The sequence below is a fragment of the Dipodomys merriami genome, unplaced genomic scaffold, assembly GCF_024711535.1.
Source record: "Dipodomys merriami isolate MVZ:Mamm:240054 unplaced genomic scaffold, mDipMer1.0.p SCAF_16, whole genome shotgun sequence".
In the NCBI taxonomy this organism is placed as follows: Eukaryota; Metazoa; Chordata; class Mammalia; order Rodentia; family Heteromyidae; genus Dipodomys; species Dipodomys merriami.
Window position 1 is genome coordinate 13,689,347 of NW_027202937.1, and position 17,119 is coordinate 13,706,465.

The following is a 17,119-nucleotide window of genomic DNA, read 5'->3' on the forward strand; positions in this document are numbered from 1 at the left end:
TGGCTTCGGAATTTTTGTCTTCCAACCAAAAGTTCCCACCATTTATCATGCAAATCAGATAAACTACTCCAAAAACAAACTACCAGGCATCTACGATCACTAAAGTCTCTGTGGCTCATAAAGTTTTTGGCAAAGGGGTTTAGGCAGATCAGGAAGGCTTGAACAAATCTCAAGCACACACATAACCGAGAGACTGCTCTCAAAAGAAAGGAAATCCTTGAAATAGGACAGGGCAAACGAGAGAGAAGTAAAGATGGGTTTTCTGCTGGAATGTCGCTTCAGGATAAATCACCCTATGCAATCCCTGTGGAAGGGAGAGAGAGAGCGTTGGGATAAGCCCTGACCGGCAGTTATGGGCTTGGAAAACTTTCGAGGTGAAGTATCTCCTTTTGCAGTACTGATGTTAAAACTCAGGGCCTGGCACTTGCTAGGCAAATGGGTTCAATTCTAGTGCAGTTATGGATACTAAATGGCCACCCTATGAAAGCAGGCTCATTAGTAGTCTTATTATTTCCCTAAAATTACATTAAAACGTTTTCAAAATTCTTAAAGCCATTGCTTTTCCTTTCTATGAAATGTCTATTTGCTTCGTTTTCGAGTAAATCCCTTGATGTTTCTTTTATTGAAAATAAGAGCTCTCTCTCTCTCTCTCTCTCTCTCTCTCTCTCTCTCTCTCACACACACACACACACACACACACACACACTCCATTTTAAAATCAATCATTGACAAAAAAAGGTTTAAAAATCACTTTGGGACCGGTTTGGGGCCTTAAATTTTGCAGCTGCTTATGGCGGCTGGAAGTTGATTTCAAAGTGTTTCCTCCCCCTCTACTCGCCTTCGATCTCCATCCACGAGGATAACAAGTCCTTGCTTGTGTCATGAAATCCTTATTTGTGACAAAGACACGCAAAGAAACATCTGTGCGGCCAGATCCACCCCCTCCCCTCGCCTTTTAAAAGTCTTTTATGAGTTCAAGCCCTTCATTCTCCAAGTTCAAATCCGGGACCCATTTGCTTTTGGCGCAGGCCTTTGCATCCTGTCCGGCCCTGGGCAGTGTCCTGTACTGTACTGTACTGTACTCCACTCCAACCCCACGAGCGCAATCGAGCTGGGTCCCTGGTATCTGGGTCTCCTCCGATCCCAGCCTCCCTTCCCTTTAGGCCTCGGTGGTTCTCAGTCTCTGCCAGTGTCTGGGGCCCTGGAGCCCTTCCCCCGGCCTTGTCCCAGGATCACAGCTGCATTCTCGTTCCTAATTCCAGGCCCCGTTCCCTGCAAATCCCCGGGACCCAGCATGCGTGCGTGTGTTCGTGGTAGTGCAAGGACCAGGTAAGAGAGGAGAACGCGTTATCTCGTCTACGAGATTTTTTTCAAAACATCTCGAGTGGAGAATGGAATAAAAAGGCCCGGGAGGAAGAGAAGAGGACCAAGGGAGAAACTGGGTCACACACCCCAGCCTTTTCGGGGTCAGAGGCTTCCAGCATCCACCGACCCCTTCGGGCCAAAGCTGCAAAGCATCCTGCCGCCGGCCACGCCCACCCCTCTGCACCTTTCTCCCAATGGCTCTAAGGGATCAGATGTCATTTGGAGGTTCCAAGAGGACCTAAGCGAGCAGCCACCTGTGGCTGAAGATGGCCTTAGCACCCACCCTGTCACTGGCAAATTGGGCTGTTTCGAGTTCCCTAAGCAAGTGACCGTGTTACTTTTAGCCAGTTATTTTTTTAAATTATCTTTAAGTGGTTGTGCAAAGAAGTTCCCATTCTACAAAACATTATATGAATACAAAGTGTCCGATAACATTGCCACCCAGTCTCAGCCAGTTATTTTATGTTAACGCCTGGAAGATCCAAAGGTAGACTACATACATACACCGACTAAATATTCAGACATCTCATCTATTCGCCTGCCTTGTATTGTATGGTTTTTGTTTTGTTTTAAATCACGAATCGGGTAACCTCACATTTCTGAAATACTTTTTTGTCCTTGCAATGATAGAAAAAAAAATCTGTTGTTTGACTCTGTTAACTGCCTTCGTGTTTTCTTTCCCTCGTGTATTTTTCCCCTTATGTATTTTTATATCTGTAGCACATGCAGAGGAGGAGTGAAACAGCTGGAGTTGGTGTGATTTTGGAACATAACCGAGTATCACCAGATAGTGTGAACTCAATTTTTTCACCCAAATTGAAATAAAATAAGATAGATTTGGCTCTTTTTTTTTCTCCCCCTTGCTGTGGCCCTATGGCTCAGTTGGTTAAAGCGCCTGTCTCGTAAACAGGAGATCCTGGGTTCGACTCCCAGTAGGGCCTTCCTTTCCTTTTTCCTTCTTTGATTTCCCAGATTTCTCACAGTGCCTACAGCATAACTGTACAACTGTACAAATACAAGTTGTTTGACTGAAACCCGGTGAGTTTTCTTACTTTTGAAAAGAAGTAGATTCAAACAATTCAGATTCAAACACTGCCAAAATAATTCATGGGTCTTACCTCAATCACTTATTACATACGTTTAACATTAAATGATGCTGACATGTTTTGGAGCAGCCTCCAGTCACCATGTACCTATTTTAAAGCACTGATATCTATATATGTGTATATATATGTACATAATATAGGTATGTATGTATATCCAGATCCTAACATTCTCCAGCTCTATAACTGATTTCATAAGATAAGAAATTATTGAATAATCAACCTACTATTAATTTATAGAAGAAAACTACACGGTAGGGGCAAGTTTCTTTTTTTTTTTTCTTTTTGCTTTGTTTCTTATTCTTTTGCATTGCTTGGAATAAAATCCAGAGCTCTCCACATGCTAAATAAACACTCTACCACTGATGTTTGGCCAGCTCTATGCTTGTTATTTTGAAGAGGACACTAGGAAAAGTCATGTAGATAGCCATTAACATCATAGCACATGCTTCAGAGTGGTTATCTATAGCAAAGCTAGTAAGAGACTATAAAATATGTAGCTCATCTGTGTGACCTCCCCAAATCGTGATTTTTTAGAAAAAAGCAAGCAACTATGAAGGAACAAGGGATGGTTGGTGTAACTGACACTCAAGCAACTTATAATTATTGGCTGGCAATTATCCAGGAAGTCTATCCTCTGGTGGAATCTTATAAACTGGAGACTTGTTACAAGAACCAGTGAAGCTCCAGGGAGATCTCCAAAAGGGAGGAGGTCTTTACCTGGCCCTTGGGTCCTGGGTTCATGTTACAGTCACAAAATAGAATTTTAGGACATCTCAAGGTCAAGACTAAGAAAATGCATCAGTAAAGCAAGCAAAGGATAGTATACAACCTAGAAATGGGTGTGGGTACATCTGAAGACTGCACAATCATCTGGTGTTCATGGTGAATAAGTATGTTAGGGGTTTAAATTGGCCTTATTATTGAAATAGTGAGAGCAGAATGAAACCAGCTGTCAATTTATCCTCCCAAGAGGTTGTTTTGTTTACCTGACAGTGGGTTCTAGGACCACCCCCCTCCCCCAGATAAAATATCCTTCTTTCATGGGTAAATTCATGATTGTCTAATGAGTTCTACAGAGGAAGACATAATCTTAGAGAGGCACAGGTAACACCTGTCACAGCCCTGTTGATAAAGAGCTGTCTAGTCTAATTCCATGCTATCTCAATTTAATAGCCAAAAGAGAAATCATCCAGGGTATGGCACCAAATGTCCATAGATATTGATGATGCTTATTTTAATGCAGGGATTTTTTTTCCTGCCAGGAAATGAATTCTATTAAAAGCAAAGGACTGACTCTAGGCTGTATCTGTCACCTAACATGGATCAAGGCAGTCACTTGATACCTGGACCCATTGATGGCTTGAGGAAGATACATGGTGCTGAGTTCTGACCAAGCCTCAAGAGCAAGCCTGGGTGAACAAGATGGAAGGGACTTCAGTCTGGAGAGGTAAATTCAACATTGTTTTTCCACTCCCTCTTCTCACTCGACAAGGGTCCCCAGGCCAGAAATGCTCTTGTGAGGATTTTTCAGGTATAGCTATCTGGGCTGCTTTTCTGGGTCGTACAGTGACAATTTCCATAGGGAAATGCCCAACTGAACAATAAACAGGGCTTCTCACAGGATGACAAATGTCATAATAAACTGCATCTTCAAGGAGTTTGATGCATAAGGAGGTTTTATCAGCAAAAAAAAAAAAAAGAGGGAGAAATTTATTCTCATTGAGGTGCTATTGCCAGGCAAAGGTTCTGTTCAATACATCTTGTCTGAAGTGCTGCATCTTAAAGAATATTAACTATAAACTTGATTACAGAAGCATGTACTTATGTGTATAGCATGTACATGGAGTGCATATACAATGTAGAGGGATTTCTTGTGTGCTTTTTCTTTTCTCTTTTTTAGGTCCAGTCCTGCAGCTTGAAGTCAAGGCCTGGGTGTTATCCCTGAGCATTTTGGCTCAAGGCTAGTACTCTACCCCTTGAGCCAGCACTCCACTTCTGGCTTTTTGGTGGTTAATTGGAGGTAAGAGTCTCACAGACTTACCTGCTTGGGCTAGCATCCATTCAAGATCTTCAGATTTCAGACTCTTGAGCAGCTAGGATTACAGGTGGTGTCCAGCTCTTGTGGAGTTTTTTTTTGCTTGTTTTTAAAATGAAGTCCTCCAAATAGTGTGATTTTTGTCCTTGATTTTTCCTCTTGGTAACATTTCTTCTTGGTACTAGCATCTTTTATAACCTGAAGGACACTGTGTCTCTGGATTAGAATGTGAGGGTCTCTGTGTGTGGCACTACGTCAACCCCAAATCACAAATCATCTCTGGGGAATGCATTCATCAGACAAAGAAGAATGGATGGACATATATTGAGATTCCTCAGATCCAGCCAAGGTAGTCCTCACAAGCTCAGGGTTGCCCTGCATAGCTTTATAACTCTCCCACTTGGGTGCAATGTTTAAGATCCAAATGGCTTTTTTTGAGACAGGGTTTACACTCAAAGTGTCCTCAAGTTGGTGAGCTTTGTGTGTGTGTGTGTGTGTGTGTGTGTGTGTAATTGTTGCTTGGGACATCATTCATTCTAGCTTTCACTATCTCTCCCATTCCATTGTGTATTAAGTCCATCGTATGCCCATGGGAACATGCTGTGTTGCTTGGGCTGTGAAAGAAGGCTCCTAGGTCTGATTGGAGCCCAAATGGACATGTGATCCTCCCAACCCCCAGCAGAGGTGTTTCTCTATGGATGCAAGGGTGGTGATTGCCTCTCTATGGTTCAGAGATGGTTGTCCTGTAATCACAATACGCGTCAGTAGCAATTGTCCACATCGTGTTTATTTCCAAATGTTTATTGCCTTCAGCTGCAGGGAAGTTATGGTTTTTGTGGACAGTTTTCTTGCAGGTTTTACTCTAGAAGAAGCCTCCTGCTTTTGAAATTCAGCTTTCATGCTCCTGGTAACTCCAAGCAAGAGTTTGGTCCCCTGGTTAGATGCATACAGGTGTCTTTTAACTGAGGAATTGTGTTGTTTTACTCAAACTGCGCCACCTGGTGGGAGATACTTGATATTGCAAGGCTTCGTCACCAAACAAGTATGTATTAGACTGCGGGCGATTCTCAGAGCCAGAGATGAGACTACTGTAATAGAGGTCCCCAATGTCCCCAGGGCCAAACAATGCCGCCGGGCTCTAGAACCTGATGAAGAGAAGAAATGGATTCCTTCCTGGAGCTCCCAGAAGGAAGGCAGCTCTGCCCTAGTTTCATCTTAGCTCGGGAGAACCTCCAAAAATATGCAGGAAGACACTGTGTTTATTTGAAATGGAAAAAAAATGTGTGCTAATTTTCTAGGGTAGTAGTAGGAGGTAACTAACACAGCCTTACATTATAAGGTAGAACTTGTAATATCCTGTGGTCAGCGGATTTAAAAACTGTTGTGAACAAAGAAAGTGACACAGCAAAAAGACCCAGAATTTTCTTGAAAGATTAATTTGTAGTCACATTAACAATTGCCCTAGAATCTAGACAATATCATAAAACATGATAGGCTGGATAATTTTCTCTTCCTCTGGGCATTTTCTCTCAACTGAATGAACATAGAAAGGTATAAAAACACAGCTGCCCTCTCTGAGGTTCGAACTCAGGACCTTCAGATTATGAGACTGACGCGCTGCCTACTGCGCTAAGAAGGCGCTGGCTGTCAAAGGTTTTGGGTAAATCCATTGGTTCTAATTCTTTCGTGGACACATAGCATTTCTGAAGAGTTTGACTGTTTATGACAAGGTAGGAAATGATGATGGATGTTCTATCGTCTGTTTATTGTTCCTTTAGATATGTTCCTCACTGCTGCCCCAAATTGTGTTAGGATTTTCGCCTTGTTTAAATGCCTCACACAGCATGGGTAAAGATGTAGCTAGAAAGTGATACATTAGAACAAGTGTGAAGACCCCCCAGGCCGCAACAAGGCTCTGGAGTTCCTCACTTGCCTCGGCTTTCTTTACCACCCATGTTACCCACACACCTGAATGCAACTTCAAAAGAGCCCAAGATAAAGACAGATGACATTGGGGGAGGGGAGGCTGGACTGGGGTAACTTAGAATGGAAAACTAACATTCTGGATTGCAAGGTAAGGCAATCTGAGAAAATGTCCTACACTGTCAATTGTGAATCAAGTATCAATCTTCCATGTGCCTTCTCTTTATTTTAGTTACAGAATTCATCTGTGAATTAATGAATTGTGTTGCGGACATCATGTTACTTAATTTGAAAAGCTTCACCATCTGTGAACTAACATCTCACACTATCACTTAACACATTGAACACTTGACACAAAATACTTCTCTGTGAATCCTAATTAACGACACAAAGGAGGATGGCAAGCTTTCTGGAGCGTTTATGACGAGTCAGATAACTCTTTTTCAGCAATTTAAAAGTACTTGCTTGAAAATAAAACTGCTATCTTATTGTTGATTATTAAGGTGTTGTACAGTTGGGGTTGCCATTCAGTAAGTCAGGGAATGAGTACAATTGGTTTTTGAACAATATCAGAGCTAAAGGAAAGTCATATTGTCTCCATTTTACTTAGGAGCAAAGCAAATCAATTAATTTGTTGTGCCCACTTGCCAATGGCGCTGTGGTTTGGAGCCTTGAAAAGGACGGGGAGCCCCGCCCCATTTGCAAACGAATCCTCTCGCTGAATGTTGGGAATGAAGACTTTCAGCGGACCACCGGTCTGCCTACACTGTTCTCTTTCTATGCAAATAAGAAATCCCATTCCAAACCGAGTGCTGGGGTTTGATGCCTGTTGGGTGTTGGCTTCGGTTCCTTTATACGGTCAGGTATCAGAGCTCAGAATGAACCGGTCTCTGGGGTGAAGTTCTAGAATTTTGAGAGCTGAACCTGTTTGCCGATGTGATGGGTGGTTGGAAATCATTTGTATAAAAATGTTCTTAAAAAAAAAAAAAAAAACCAAAAAGAAAAAATTGGTAGAGAGAGCACACTGGTCTCTTTTGTACTATTTAGTTGCAGAAAATATGTGTGGGTGGTAGCGTGGCCGAGCGGTCTAAGGCGCTGGATTAAGGCTCCAGTCTCTTCGGGGGCGTGGGTTCGAATCCCACCGCTGCCAGTTTTCTTGTAACAAGATCTATAAATTGCTTGGGAATACACAGGCGCCTAGTTTCATGAAAGGATCATAACTTAAACAGTTCTGTAACGGCTTAGATCTCACTTAAGAATTACAGTTGGTCTCCAAAGGAACGGTACTTCTTCGTATTTGAAATAGTCATACAGAAATAAGTAGAGCACATGGATTCAATTTTTCTCTATTGTAAGTAAAAGAATACAATCACAATGAAAGTCTACCTCTTTTCCCATCCAGTTCTGTGGAGTCTAGAGTTACATTTAAAGCATGTATTTTGCGCGTGCAAGCCAATAGAAGAGTATTGCTTTCTTCACACTTTATATTTTTCATACTTAGTCTACTGTACTTTGACTTTTCTGCTTCATGTATTTTCATATCAAGAAAGAGCCTCTTCCTTTTGTCTCCATGGCATTCTATTGTGTGGATATATCTTATTTTATCTCAACTGTCGCTTTTAACAACACAAATAATATTTGGATAAGCCAATTGTATATTGGCATCTACAAATATGTGATTTTAGAGAATTTTTTTCTTTTTTCCTCCTGTCCTTATTCTCTCCTTGTTCCTGTTTCTCCTCCTCCTCCTCCTCCTCCTCCTCCTCCTCCTCCTCCTCCTCCTCCTCCTCCTCCTCCTCCTCCTCCCGTTTTCCTCCACCCTCCTCCTCATCCTCCTCTTCCTCATCCTCTTACTCCTTCTTAAAAAAAAGTCTCTGAGCCGGGCGCTGGTGGCTCACGCCTGTAATCCTAGCTACTCAGGAGGCTGAGATCTGAGGATCGCGGTTCAAAGCCAGCCCAGGCAGGAGAGACCATGAGACTCCTATCTCCAATAAACCACCAGAAAACCGGAAGTGGCTCTGTAGCTCAAGTGGTAGAGTGCTCACCTTGAGCTGAAGAGCTAAGGGACAACGCCCAGGCCCAGAGTTCAAGCCCCACGACCGACAAAAAAAAAAAAAAAAAAAAAAAGTCTCTGGGTTATGGCAAAGCGCTTACCTACCAAGCGCAACGTCCTGGGTTCGATCCCCCGTAGCAAGAAAGAAAAGTCGAAAAAATACAGTTAAAAGAAGAAAGTTGATTTTCCTGCTTCTGCCCCCACACTCGTTTTTGTTTCTCTTATTGAAAGTAGCATGAATGGTCTATTCATTATAGTTATAATAGAAATTAATTAGTATGAATTAACAGTCATATTTCTAGAGCTAGTTGTATTTCTTTTTCCAAGAAGTTGATGTCCACATCATTTGCACATTTTTCTTATGAGTTGAAATTATTTTTTTTCTGAGATGAAGAAGGAAAGTTCAACTTTTAAAAATGCAAATCACATTTTCCTCCCACAATTTTTGCTTTTGATTTTTTTTCTCATTTGCTTACGCATTGTTTGAGGGGATGGGAATACAACGTTTTTTTTTCCATGTAGTGAATTACAGCAATCCTTTATTCTTTTTGAAAAAGTTTTCACCACTAACGTTGTATGAAACACTGTCTTACTGATACTTACGCTTGTGCGTTTCCATTCTTTGTAAATTTATGTTTCTTTGAAATTTAGTATCAGAAGACATCCTGATAAAACGTTTTAAAAGGCCGGAAGTGGAGCTGTGGCTCAAGTGGTATAGAACGCTAGCTACGGGCACAAAAGCTCAGACACAGAGGCCTGCCCAGGACCTTTCCTGCCCCCCATAAATAAACAAAAAATACAAACAAATTTGCAAACATGAAGGGGACCACTGATCCTCACCTCGAACTTTGTAATTATAAATCAGTGTAGATTCTCTAACCTTTTCTAACGCACAGTTAATGTTTAAAAAGATCCCGAGGTCTTATCCAGGCTGCCCACGGAGATAAAATAAGATAACCTACTGGATCTGTGTGAGCGTGAGATGAGGAGTGGAGAAAAATGAGCCCAGAGACGCGCGGATGCTCCCGCCACAGTCCCGCGCAGGTGAGACGCCAAGTACCCAAACTCAGCATTCGAGTCTCCATGGAGTTCCTTCCTCCGAGATCCCCATCAACCCTTCGAACGCAGAATCCAAGTTTAAAAAGACAAGGGAAGTGTGCGCTTTAAAGACTATGTCGTTCAGAAAAAATGGATAGTCTCAGTTCTCACTGAATGGTATCCTTGGATGAATTGTAGCGTTTTTGGCTGTAATATTTAAACAGCGGGGAATCTTCCTGCTTGTGTTTGTTCCGCAATGCGTCTAGCTAAGTAAAATCACTTTGTGGAGTCTGTTTTCTTATGGTAAATTACATAAATCGTAGAAACTTTGGATCAGGAGTATTTAACATCCAAGATACAGTATACTAAGCCTAAGTAGCCGGTGGGCTCCATGGCTTAGTTGGTTAAAGCACCTGTCTTGTAAACAGGAGATCCTGGGTTCGACTCCCAGTGGGGCCTTGTTTTCCCTCTCCTTACAGTGGTGATATAAATAGGTATTAAGTAAAATCCTGTTCTGTAGCTGATTTCAAGAATCTGTATAAATGAAAAGTACAAAGTGTACACAAAGTAGTAAAATGTAGAGCATCGGGATATGTGCAAGGTCACACTTGCCTTTGGAGATGGTAAAGAATAGTCAGAAATGAACTAGGCACTCCTCAAAATGACAGTAGATCAAAAGCTGTATTTGTCGATGACCTCTCACTGGGGTTGAGACCTAGGTTTTGAAGGTATAGAGAAAATTGAAAGAATTGTTTATTTTTAAGTTAAGCACTGATCTTTGGTTGATTGATTTCATTTCATATGTTCATATCTTCCATTATTCTGACCATAACTTGACATTATTTATTGACTTCTTTCTATGCACCCAACCACTGTACAGTTCCACGTGCCAGGGGTAGAGCTTATCAAATAAATAAATAAGGCCAAGTCTCCACTCCCCCTCATGGGACTTACAATCTAGAAAGAGAAAGATAATTAAAAAAAATAAAATCTCAGATTGTGATAAAGTCTATGGAGAAAAATCAAAGAAAAATGAAGAGTGTGTGCTATGAGGGATTTTTCTCTGTCCTTCTGATGTATTTTGGTTTCCTCTCTTTTGTATGAGAAGAAATCACAGCGTGATTATAATCTCCATGCTAATACCGCATCTTCTAATAGTGAGTAGACCTTCAGGTTTACTTTTGCTGCAGCCTTAAAGGGTCTCTTTAAGTTTTTCAGCATGACTTTCTAGAGTTTCTCTATTCAGTCTACTTTATCACTCATGATTCTCTAGCTTTGTGCAGATGAGTATCCTTTGTCTTTCCAGAACTTTCTTGTCATAATTTTGTTTTAACTTTACTATAGTTCTTACTCATCTTCTCTTATTTCCCATTGGAAACAAAATGCTTCCAATGCTTAAGGCTTTTTCTGAATTCTGATTTAATTTATTAGTTAGTCTAAGGAAGTTAGGATTATGTTATCTGTTTTACAATATTTTCCAAATATTTTTAGATTGTATTACAGCAATGATCATTCATATTTGCTTATATACTTTAAGTTTTCAAGGAAGGCTTTAGTATTTGAGGAAATAAATAAATTAGCTCCACTGGCATTTAAACTTTAGTTCTACAATTTTTAAAAAGAACATAACAAATCAGTGATTCTCCACACGAGTGTGCCTTCGAATCCCCTAAGGATCTAGTTAAAATACATTGCTTGGGACTCATCCTCAGAGATTTTACTTCTTGTTTGGTCAGTGTCCCAGAAACATGCATTTTAATAAGCATTCCAAATGAGTTTGAAGCAAGTGAATCACATTTGTAACACTGGGTTCAAATATTACACAGAGATGAATTAAAAATCAGGCCCACCCAGCTATCAACTCTTGTAAACAGTCATTTACCCTTTATCACAGGGAAAGGAAGTGTTATTTACTGAAAGTCTACCATTATCCCTGGTCTTTTCAGATAAACTCATTTAATTAACCAATAATCTTGTCACATAAATATTCTAATCATCTCTTTGAAGATGAGAAAATAGATTTAATGATGTTCACTGTACTATTACTCAAAAAGGGCAAATTTTATTTTCAAATATAAGTCGTCTGTCTCTGGAACCCATTGTTTTCCTTCTTCCTTCTCTCCCTCCCTCCTTCTCTCTTCATTCTTTCTTTCCTTCTCTCTTTCTTTTTTCTCTTTTTCTTTCTTACTATTTGTTAACTTTGGACAAATCACTTAGTAATTTTAAGCTTCAAGTTCTTCAGCTATAAATGAGAGCAGCAATTGTATCTTCCTCAAGGAGTTGTTAAGAGCATGAAATGAAATAATTATTATTAATGTTATTAACAACAACAGTAATGATTTTTAAAAATTGGTGGGGGAAATCCCTATCTCCCTTGTTATTAAAATGAGATTAATGAATGGAGAAACTGATGTAATCTATAATCATCACCAAACTGGTAGATAGACAATGGATGCTGTTTCTCTGGGGAGATTTGTTTACCCATTAAAGTCTCTATGGGATCTCTGGTCTGTTGAGTGAAACTGGGTTTTAATCTGCTTTTGGATCAGATCTGGAATGAAGAGAAAGCATTTACTGCCTCCAGAATACATTCTATCTACTACACCAAGACTTTTGGAGGCTTTTATTGGAGCCTTAATGTGATCAGCTCCGTTCCCCTCTGACTTGAGACTTTTAGAATCTGATAATTCTATAAACTTTGTCCTGACTATGCTGCCATAGCTGACCACATCTGCTTAATATATATCCATATGATAAAAGGTACGTGCTAATAGCGATGTCTCTTTCCATCAATATCAGCTTCAATATCCTTGGGTTTTATTTGGTTTTATTAGGGTTTGAGAGGAAAATAAGATTTCTGAGTCATACAGGATCAAGGATGCTAAGATACCTCAATGAGCTAAGTGAATTCTCACTATGCTGAACAAATGACCACCACGTGTTCATCTCAGTCTCAGAATTCTGTCCAAAGATCAGTTGACTAGGAGAGAAAGGAAGGAGTGAGTGTGCCCATCATATGACCAAACAAAAATTCTTTAAAAGCCAAGTACTCTGAAGATCAAATTGAGGATCAAACAATATAGAAAATTCCCAAACGGAGGCGGGAGGGAAGGCATGGTAGGGGAAAAACAAAGGAGGAGGCAACAGTGCTTGATAAGAAAAGTACTCATTACCTTGCTCATGTGGTTGTAGCCCCTCTGTACAGTATTTTCACAATAAAAAACTTCTTTTAAAAAAAAAGAAAGAGATGGTAGGGGGAAAACAATGGAGGGGGTAACAATGTTCAAGAGGAAGTGGAAGTGTACTCATTACCTCACTCATGTAACTGTAACCCTCTGTATAGTATCTCTACAATAAAAAAAATTAAAAAAAAAAAAAAAAAAAAAAAAAAGAAAGAAAGAAAAAAAGAAAATTCCCAACCATCAAATGATTGGGGAAAATTTCTGTCAGGGCAAGATTTTGAGCTGCTCTTTTCTTCTGTGAATTTCTATGGAAACACACTGACTTCCTTTCAACCATAGCTTATTTTCTTTGTTTTTGGAGACATATTCCATGCTTGTATTTGTTTACCATCTCCTACCCCTGCTGGTTAAAATGGCAAAAACAAACTATCCTAGCTATGGGTTCAGGTAGTTCATGATTTTGCAAATGAGTAGCTGGTCAAATTGACCCAGATGTTTCTGATAGAGGCAGGAATCAACCTTCAGGTGAATGGGTCCTCAAGCGATTCCTTATAGGCCAAACTTAAATCTGTACCTTTAAATCAGGTCTTCTTTGCTTAAGTAATCAATTCCAAACTGTCTTAATGAATGCCCGGTTTATTGCATTCATTTTTCTAGTACCTCACATTACTATTTCAGTTTGTGTCAACAAAACCATCAACCTCCATCAGATAGTTGTGTCCTCAGCATCAGTGGGCCTGATCAAGGCTGTTGAAGACCCCTCATGGAGTTCACCCACCTGCTCCTATGAAAGAGTATCAATGACACTTGGATTTGCACCAATGACATGCTTGGGCTTGTTCTGCCCAACTTCATCTGACATTCTTTGGGGGCAGTTACTTCTTTCCCCTCCTTTCTCTTCCTGATACTATCTCATTCCGATGGATGCTCTAAATATGATATACAAATGAACAGGACCATCATAGGAGTGGGCGTGGTACATTGCTTCCCAAAGGTACTGTGCAAGGTGTTTGGATGCTAGATTAAAGTAGTTGCTTTGAAAATAAGTTTATGTGGAAACAGTACATGCACTAGAAAGGTACTAGCATATCCCTTATTAACCCCCCCCAAAACCCTGTACCTCAAAGAAGTGAAGGAAAATATAGCTACCTAACCACATAGAGATTGATGTTTTACATGTCTCATGACACAATAAAGCCACAGTCTTTTCTTAACAAAAAAAGTGTGAAACCATTCTTTTTCTACTAAAGCCTTTGTCAGATGTTTATAATGTTAATATAAAAATTATTCTAGTCACTATTCTTGTGACTTTTACTGAGGATATTCACCACCTCTCTCCCATAAAAGTGTTTTTTTTTCCCTAGTGTTTCAGAATTTCTTCCATTTCAGGACTTAAAAATCATCCTTCTTCCCCATCTTGATTTTAGCAGGTTCCTCCTTTCAAAATTCAATGAAGCCCATGAATGCAAGTTTTCCAGAGGATTTCCTTCTCCTGGGCTTGACCAAATATCCATGGCTGGATCTTCCTCTCTTCTTTCTCCTCCTGACGTCATACATGTTCACATTGTTGGGAAACTTTGCTATCATCCTGGTCTCTCAACTCGATTCTCAGCTCCAAAGTCCCATGTATTTCTTCCTTACCAGCCTTTCCTTTTTGGATCTCTGTTTCACCACCACAACAGTACCTCAAATGCTGTTTAACTTAGGAGGGCCCAACAAAAAGATCACTTACATAGGCTGCATGGCCCAGGCCTATGTATTTCATTGGCTAGGCTGTACTGAATGTGTCCTGCTTGGCATCATGGCCTTAGATCGCTATGTGGCTGTGTGTAAGCCTCTAAGGTACTCTGTAATCATGGACCAGAAGCTCTGTCTGCAACTGTCCAGCACTGCTTGGCTCATCGGTTTGGCCAATTCACTGCTTCAGTCCACCCTCACAGTCCAACTGCCCCTGTGTGGGAATCGGGTGCTGGATCACTTCTTTTGTGAACTGCCTGGTCTTATTAAGATGGCTTGTGGGGACACCACTATCAATGAGATTACCTTAGCAGTGGTGGCCACATTCCTGATCATGGGACCCCTCTCCATGATTCTTGTGTCTTACAGTTACATTGCTCGGACTGTGTTTCGAATCCCTTCTGCTGCTGGGAGACTTAAAGCCTTCAATACTTGCTCATCACACTTACTGGTGGTGTCTTTGTTTTATGGGCCTGGAATCTACATCTACATGCAGCCTTCTGGGGACGGTTCTCAAGATGTTATCAAGGTCTTGACCCTGTTTTACTGTGTCATCACTCCCATGGCCAACCCATTCATCTACACCCTAAGAAACAAGGAGGTAATAGGAGCTATGCAGAGGCTTCTGAGGAAAGCTATTTCATCTAAGAGACTGAGAAAATGATGCTTGTTTTGAATGAATGAGCTCAAGAGTGTCTGAAATACCTTTGTTGATGTTTGTTGACTTTTTTTGTGAGATGGGGTCTCACTATGTAGACAAATCTAGTTTCAAATTAATAATCCAGCTGCTTTTGCCGCTAAAGTGCTAGGATTACAGACATGAACCACATGCTAGGTTGAAATATCCTCTTTTAATTCATATTCCTTTACAACCATGCTCAAAAGTAAAGTCAAGAAAATTTACTTATGCCTACCAGCTACTTTACAACACACCTAAGAGTTTGTGCGCAAATACTTTTCACCTTTCAGTACAGTATCAGGGAAATGTTCAAACCATCTGAAGTTCTGGAATACCCAAATCAGAAGAGTTACCTTGAAAAGTGTCTCATTGTATTACAACTCTAAAGACTTAAAAATAATTATGAAGCTGGGTGCTTGTGGTTCACACCTGTAATCCTGGCTACTCAGGTTGCTGAGATCTGAGGATCATGGTTCAAAGCCAGTGTGGGCAGGAAAGTCTGTGAGAGTCTTATCTCCAGCTAATCACCAGAAAACCAGAAGTGGTGATGTGGCTCAGAGTAGAGAACACTAGCCTTGAGTGAAAGAAATCTCTGGGGCAGCACCCAGGCCTTAAGTTCAAGCCCCACGATAAACAAAAATAAAAATAAAAACAAAAATAATTTAAAACTGGATAAAGTTTTCTTTAAAATATGAAACTATTTTCATGAGTTTTTCTGATAGTTTTAAGAATGTATCACATAAAAGGAAATACAAATAGGAAAAGAAAACATAGATTAATTAATGTGAATTCCATAGGATATTGTGAATAACTTTGATCTTTATTTTAATCACAAATTATAATAAACTTAAATAAAAATGCTGAAGTTCTAAAGTGCTTCCATTAAAAATAAAATATCTTTTTTTAACACAGTTGTGAAAAAAGTTTATTTCTGACAAGTCAATAAATAGGAAAAAAGTGAAAGGCCTCAGGATGAACCACCGCAGGATGATGAAGACATACGTAGCAAACTAAACATTAAAAGTGAGGTTTAAATGGGCAAGGTAGCATATGCCTGCAATCTCAGCATTAAGGATGCTGAGGAAGGATTGAGAGTTAGAGGCTTGGGTTACCTTGAAACACCAACATAGCCTCAAACAAAAAAGCTTGAAGTTATTGCTTTGAAATGGTAGATGACATTACATGTGTACGAAATATAGGACTTAACAGTTGTTCTTATTATAAGAAACCATTTAATAAGCAACAGTAAGTACACAGATACTTTGTATGAGGAAGATAGTCAACATATCATTACTTGGCAAAACTCAAGCAAACAAGTTTGTTTTTTAGATTACAAAGTGGCAGGAGTTCTGAGATCTTTCTGCCAACCCAAGCTAGGAAATATGATCGATGACCATAAGGAAGAGGATGGATCTCACAAACTAGTATTTTAAAAAGTGAGAAATGCTTTGGCCTATGGAAGTCACTTGAATCATTTTATCTCTATTCCAGAGAATTCCTTGAAGCTACAACCAGAAGAGAAGCTGGGAAAACCTTTCTCCAATAGGACAAGACAGAGTCCTTACCCATCACTAGGCAAATGCAGAGAGATGGGGTCTACATTATCCTTTTCATGCCAGAGACATACTGGTAGAGATAGAACATCACCTATTAGACTATTATGTAGTAGTTTTAAAGGAAAAAATACCCAGATAGCTCTAATTTCTGTCAGTGGAGGACTGGCTGAATAAACTGTGGAAAATACAAGCAAGCAGTCACTTCCCAGATGCTGGGGCCTCTTCAGTGACCTGCTCTTCTGGACCTGTGGGTGAATGGATACCAGGGCTCGCTGGCCACCACAAGTCTAGGACCAGATGCTTTGGACATTGGTCACCTGAAGCCATCCAGGGGCTGAATTTTGGTCTCCTTTTCTCCCCTTTCTCTCCTGACTGCCAGAGTCAGATTTTTTTATTTTGTTTTTGTTTTTTTGTTGGTCATGGGGCTTGAACTCTGGGCTTGGGT

General features: G+C 40.2%; 1 protein-coding gene and 4 non-coding genes across 5 annotated transcripts; 4 read left to right on the forward strand and 1 right to left on the reverse strand.

Moving 5' to 3' along the window:
- Positions 1-2,232: 2,232 nt before the first annotated feature.
- Positions 2,233-2,306, forward strand: Trnat-cgu (transfer RNA threonine (anticodon CGU)). The gene has a single exon. It is a non-coding gene; the product is annotated as a tRNA-Thr (tRNA).
- A 3,766-nt stretch (positions 2,307-6,072) lies between these two features.
- Trnam-cau (transfer RNA methionine (anticodon CAU)) lies at positions 6,073-6,145 on the reverse strand. The gene has a single exon. It is a non-coding gene; the product is annotated as a tRNA-Met (tRNA).
- Positions 6,146-7,497: 1,352 nt separating this feature from the next.
- On the forward strand, positions 7,498-7,579 carry Trnal-aag (transfer RNA leucine (anticodon AAG)). The gene has a single exon. It is a non-coding gene; the product is annotated as a tRNA-Leu (tRNA).
- Positions 7,580-9,905: 2,326 nt separating this feature from the next.
- Trnat-ugu (transfer RNA threonine (anticodon UGU)) lies at positions 9,906-9,979 on the forward strand. The gene has a single exon. It is a non-coding gene; the product is annotated as a tRNA-Thr (tRNA).
- Positions 9,980-14,135: 4,156 nt separating this feature from the next.
- LOC138827987 (olfactory receptor 2B11-like) lies at positions 14,136-15,103 on the forward strand. Its single transcript, XM_070023560.1, has one exon. It carries the CDS (start codon positions 14,153-14,155, stop codon positions 15,101-15,103), a length of 951 nt encoding a protein of 316 aa, XP_069879661.1. The 5' UTR covers positions 14,136-14,152.
- The last annotated feature ends 2,016 nt before the right edge of the window (positions 15,104-17,119 follow it).

Bases quoted from the DNA above. Each gene is read 5' to 3' on its own strand.
- LOC138827987 (XM_070023560.1), top strand. From the start codon at position 14,153: ATGAAGCCCATGAATGCAAGTTTTCCAGAGGATTTCCTTCTCCTGGGC.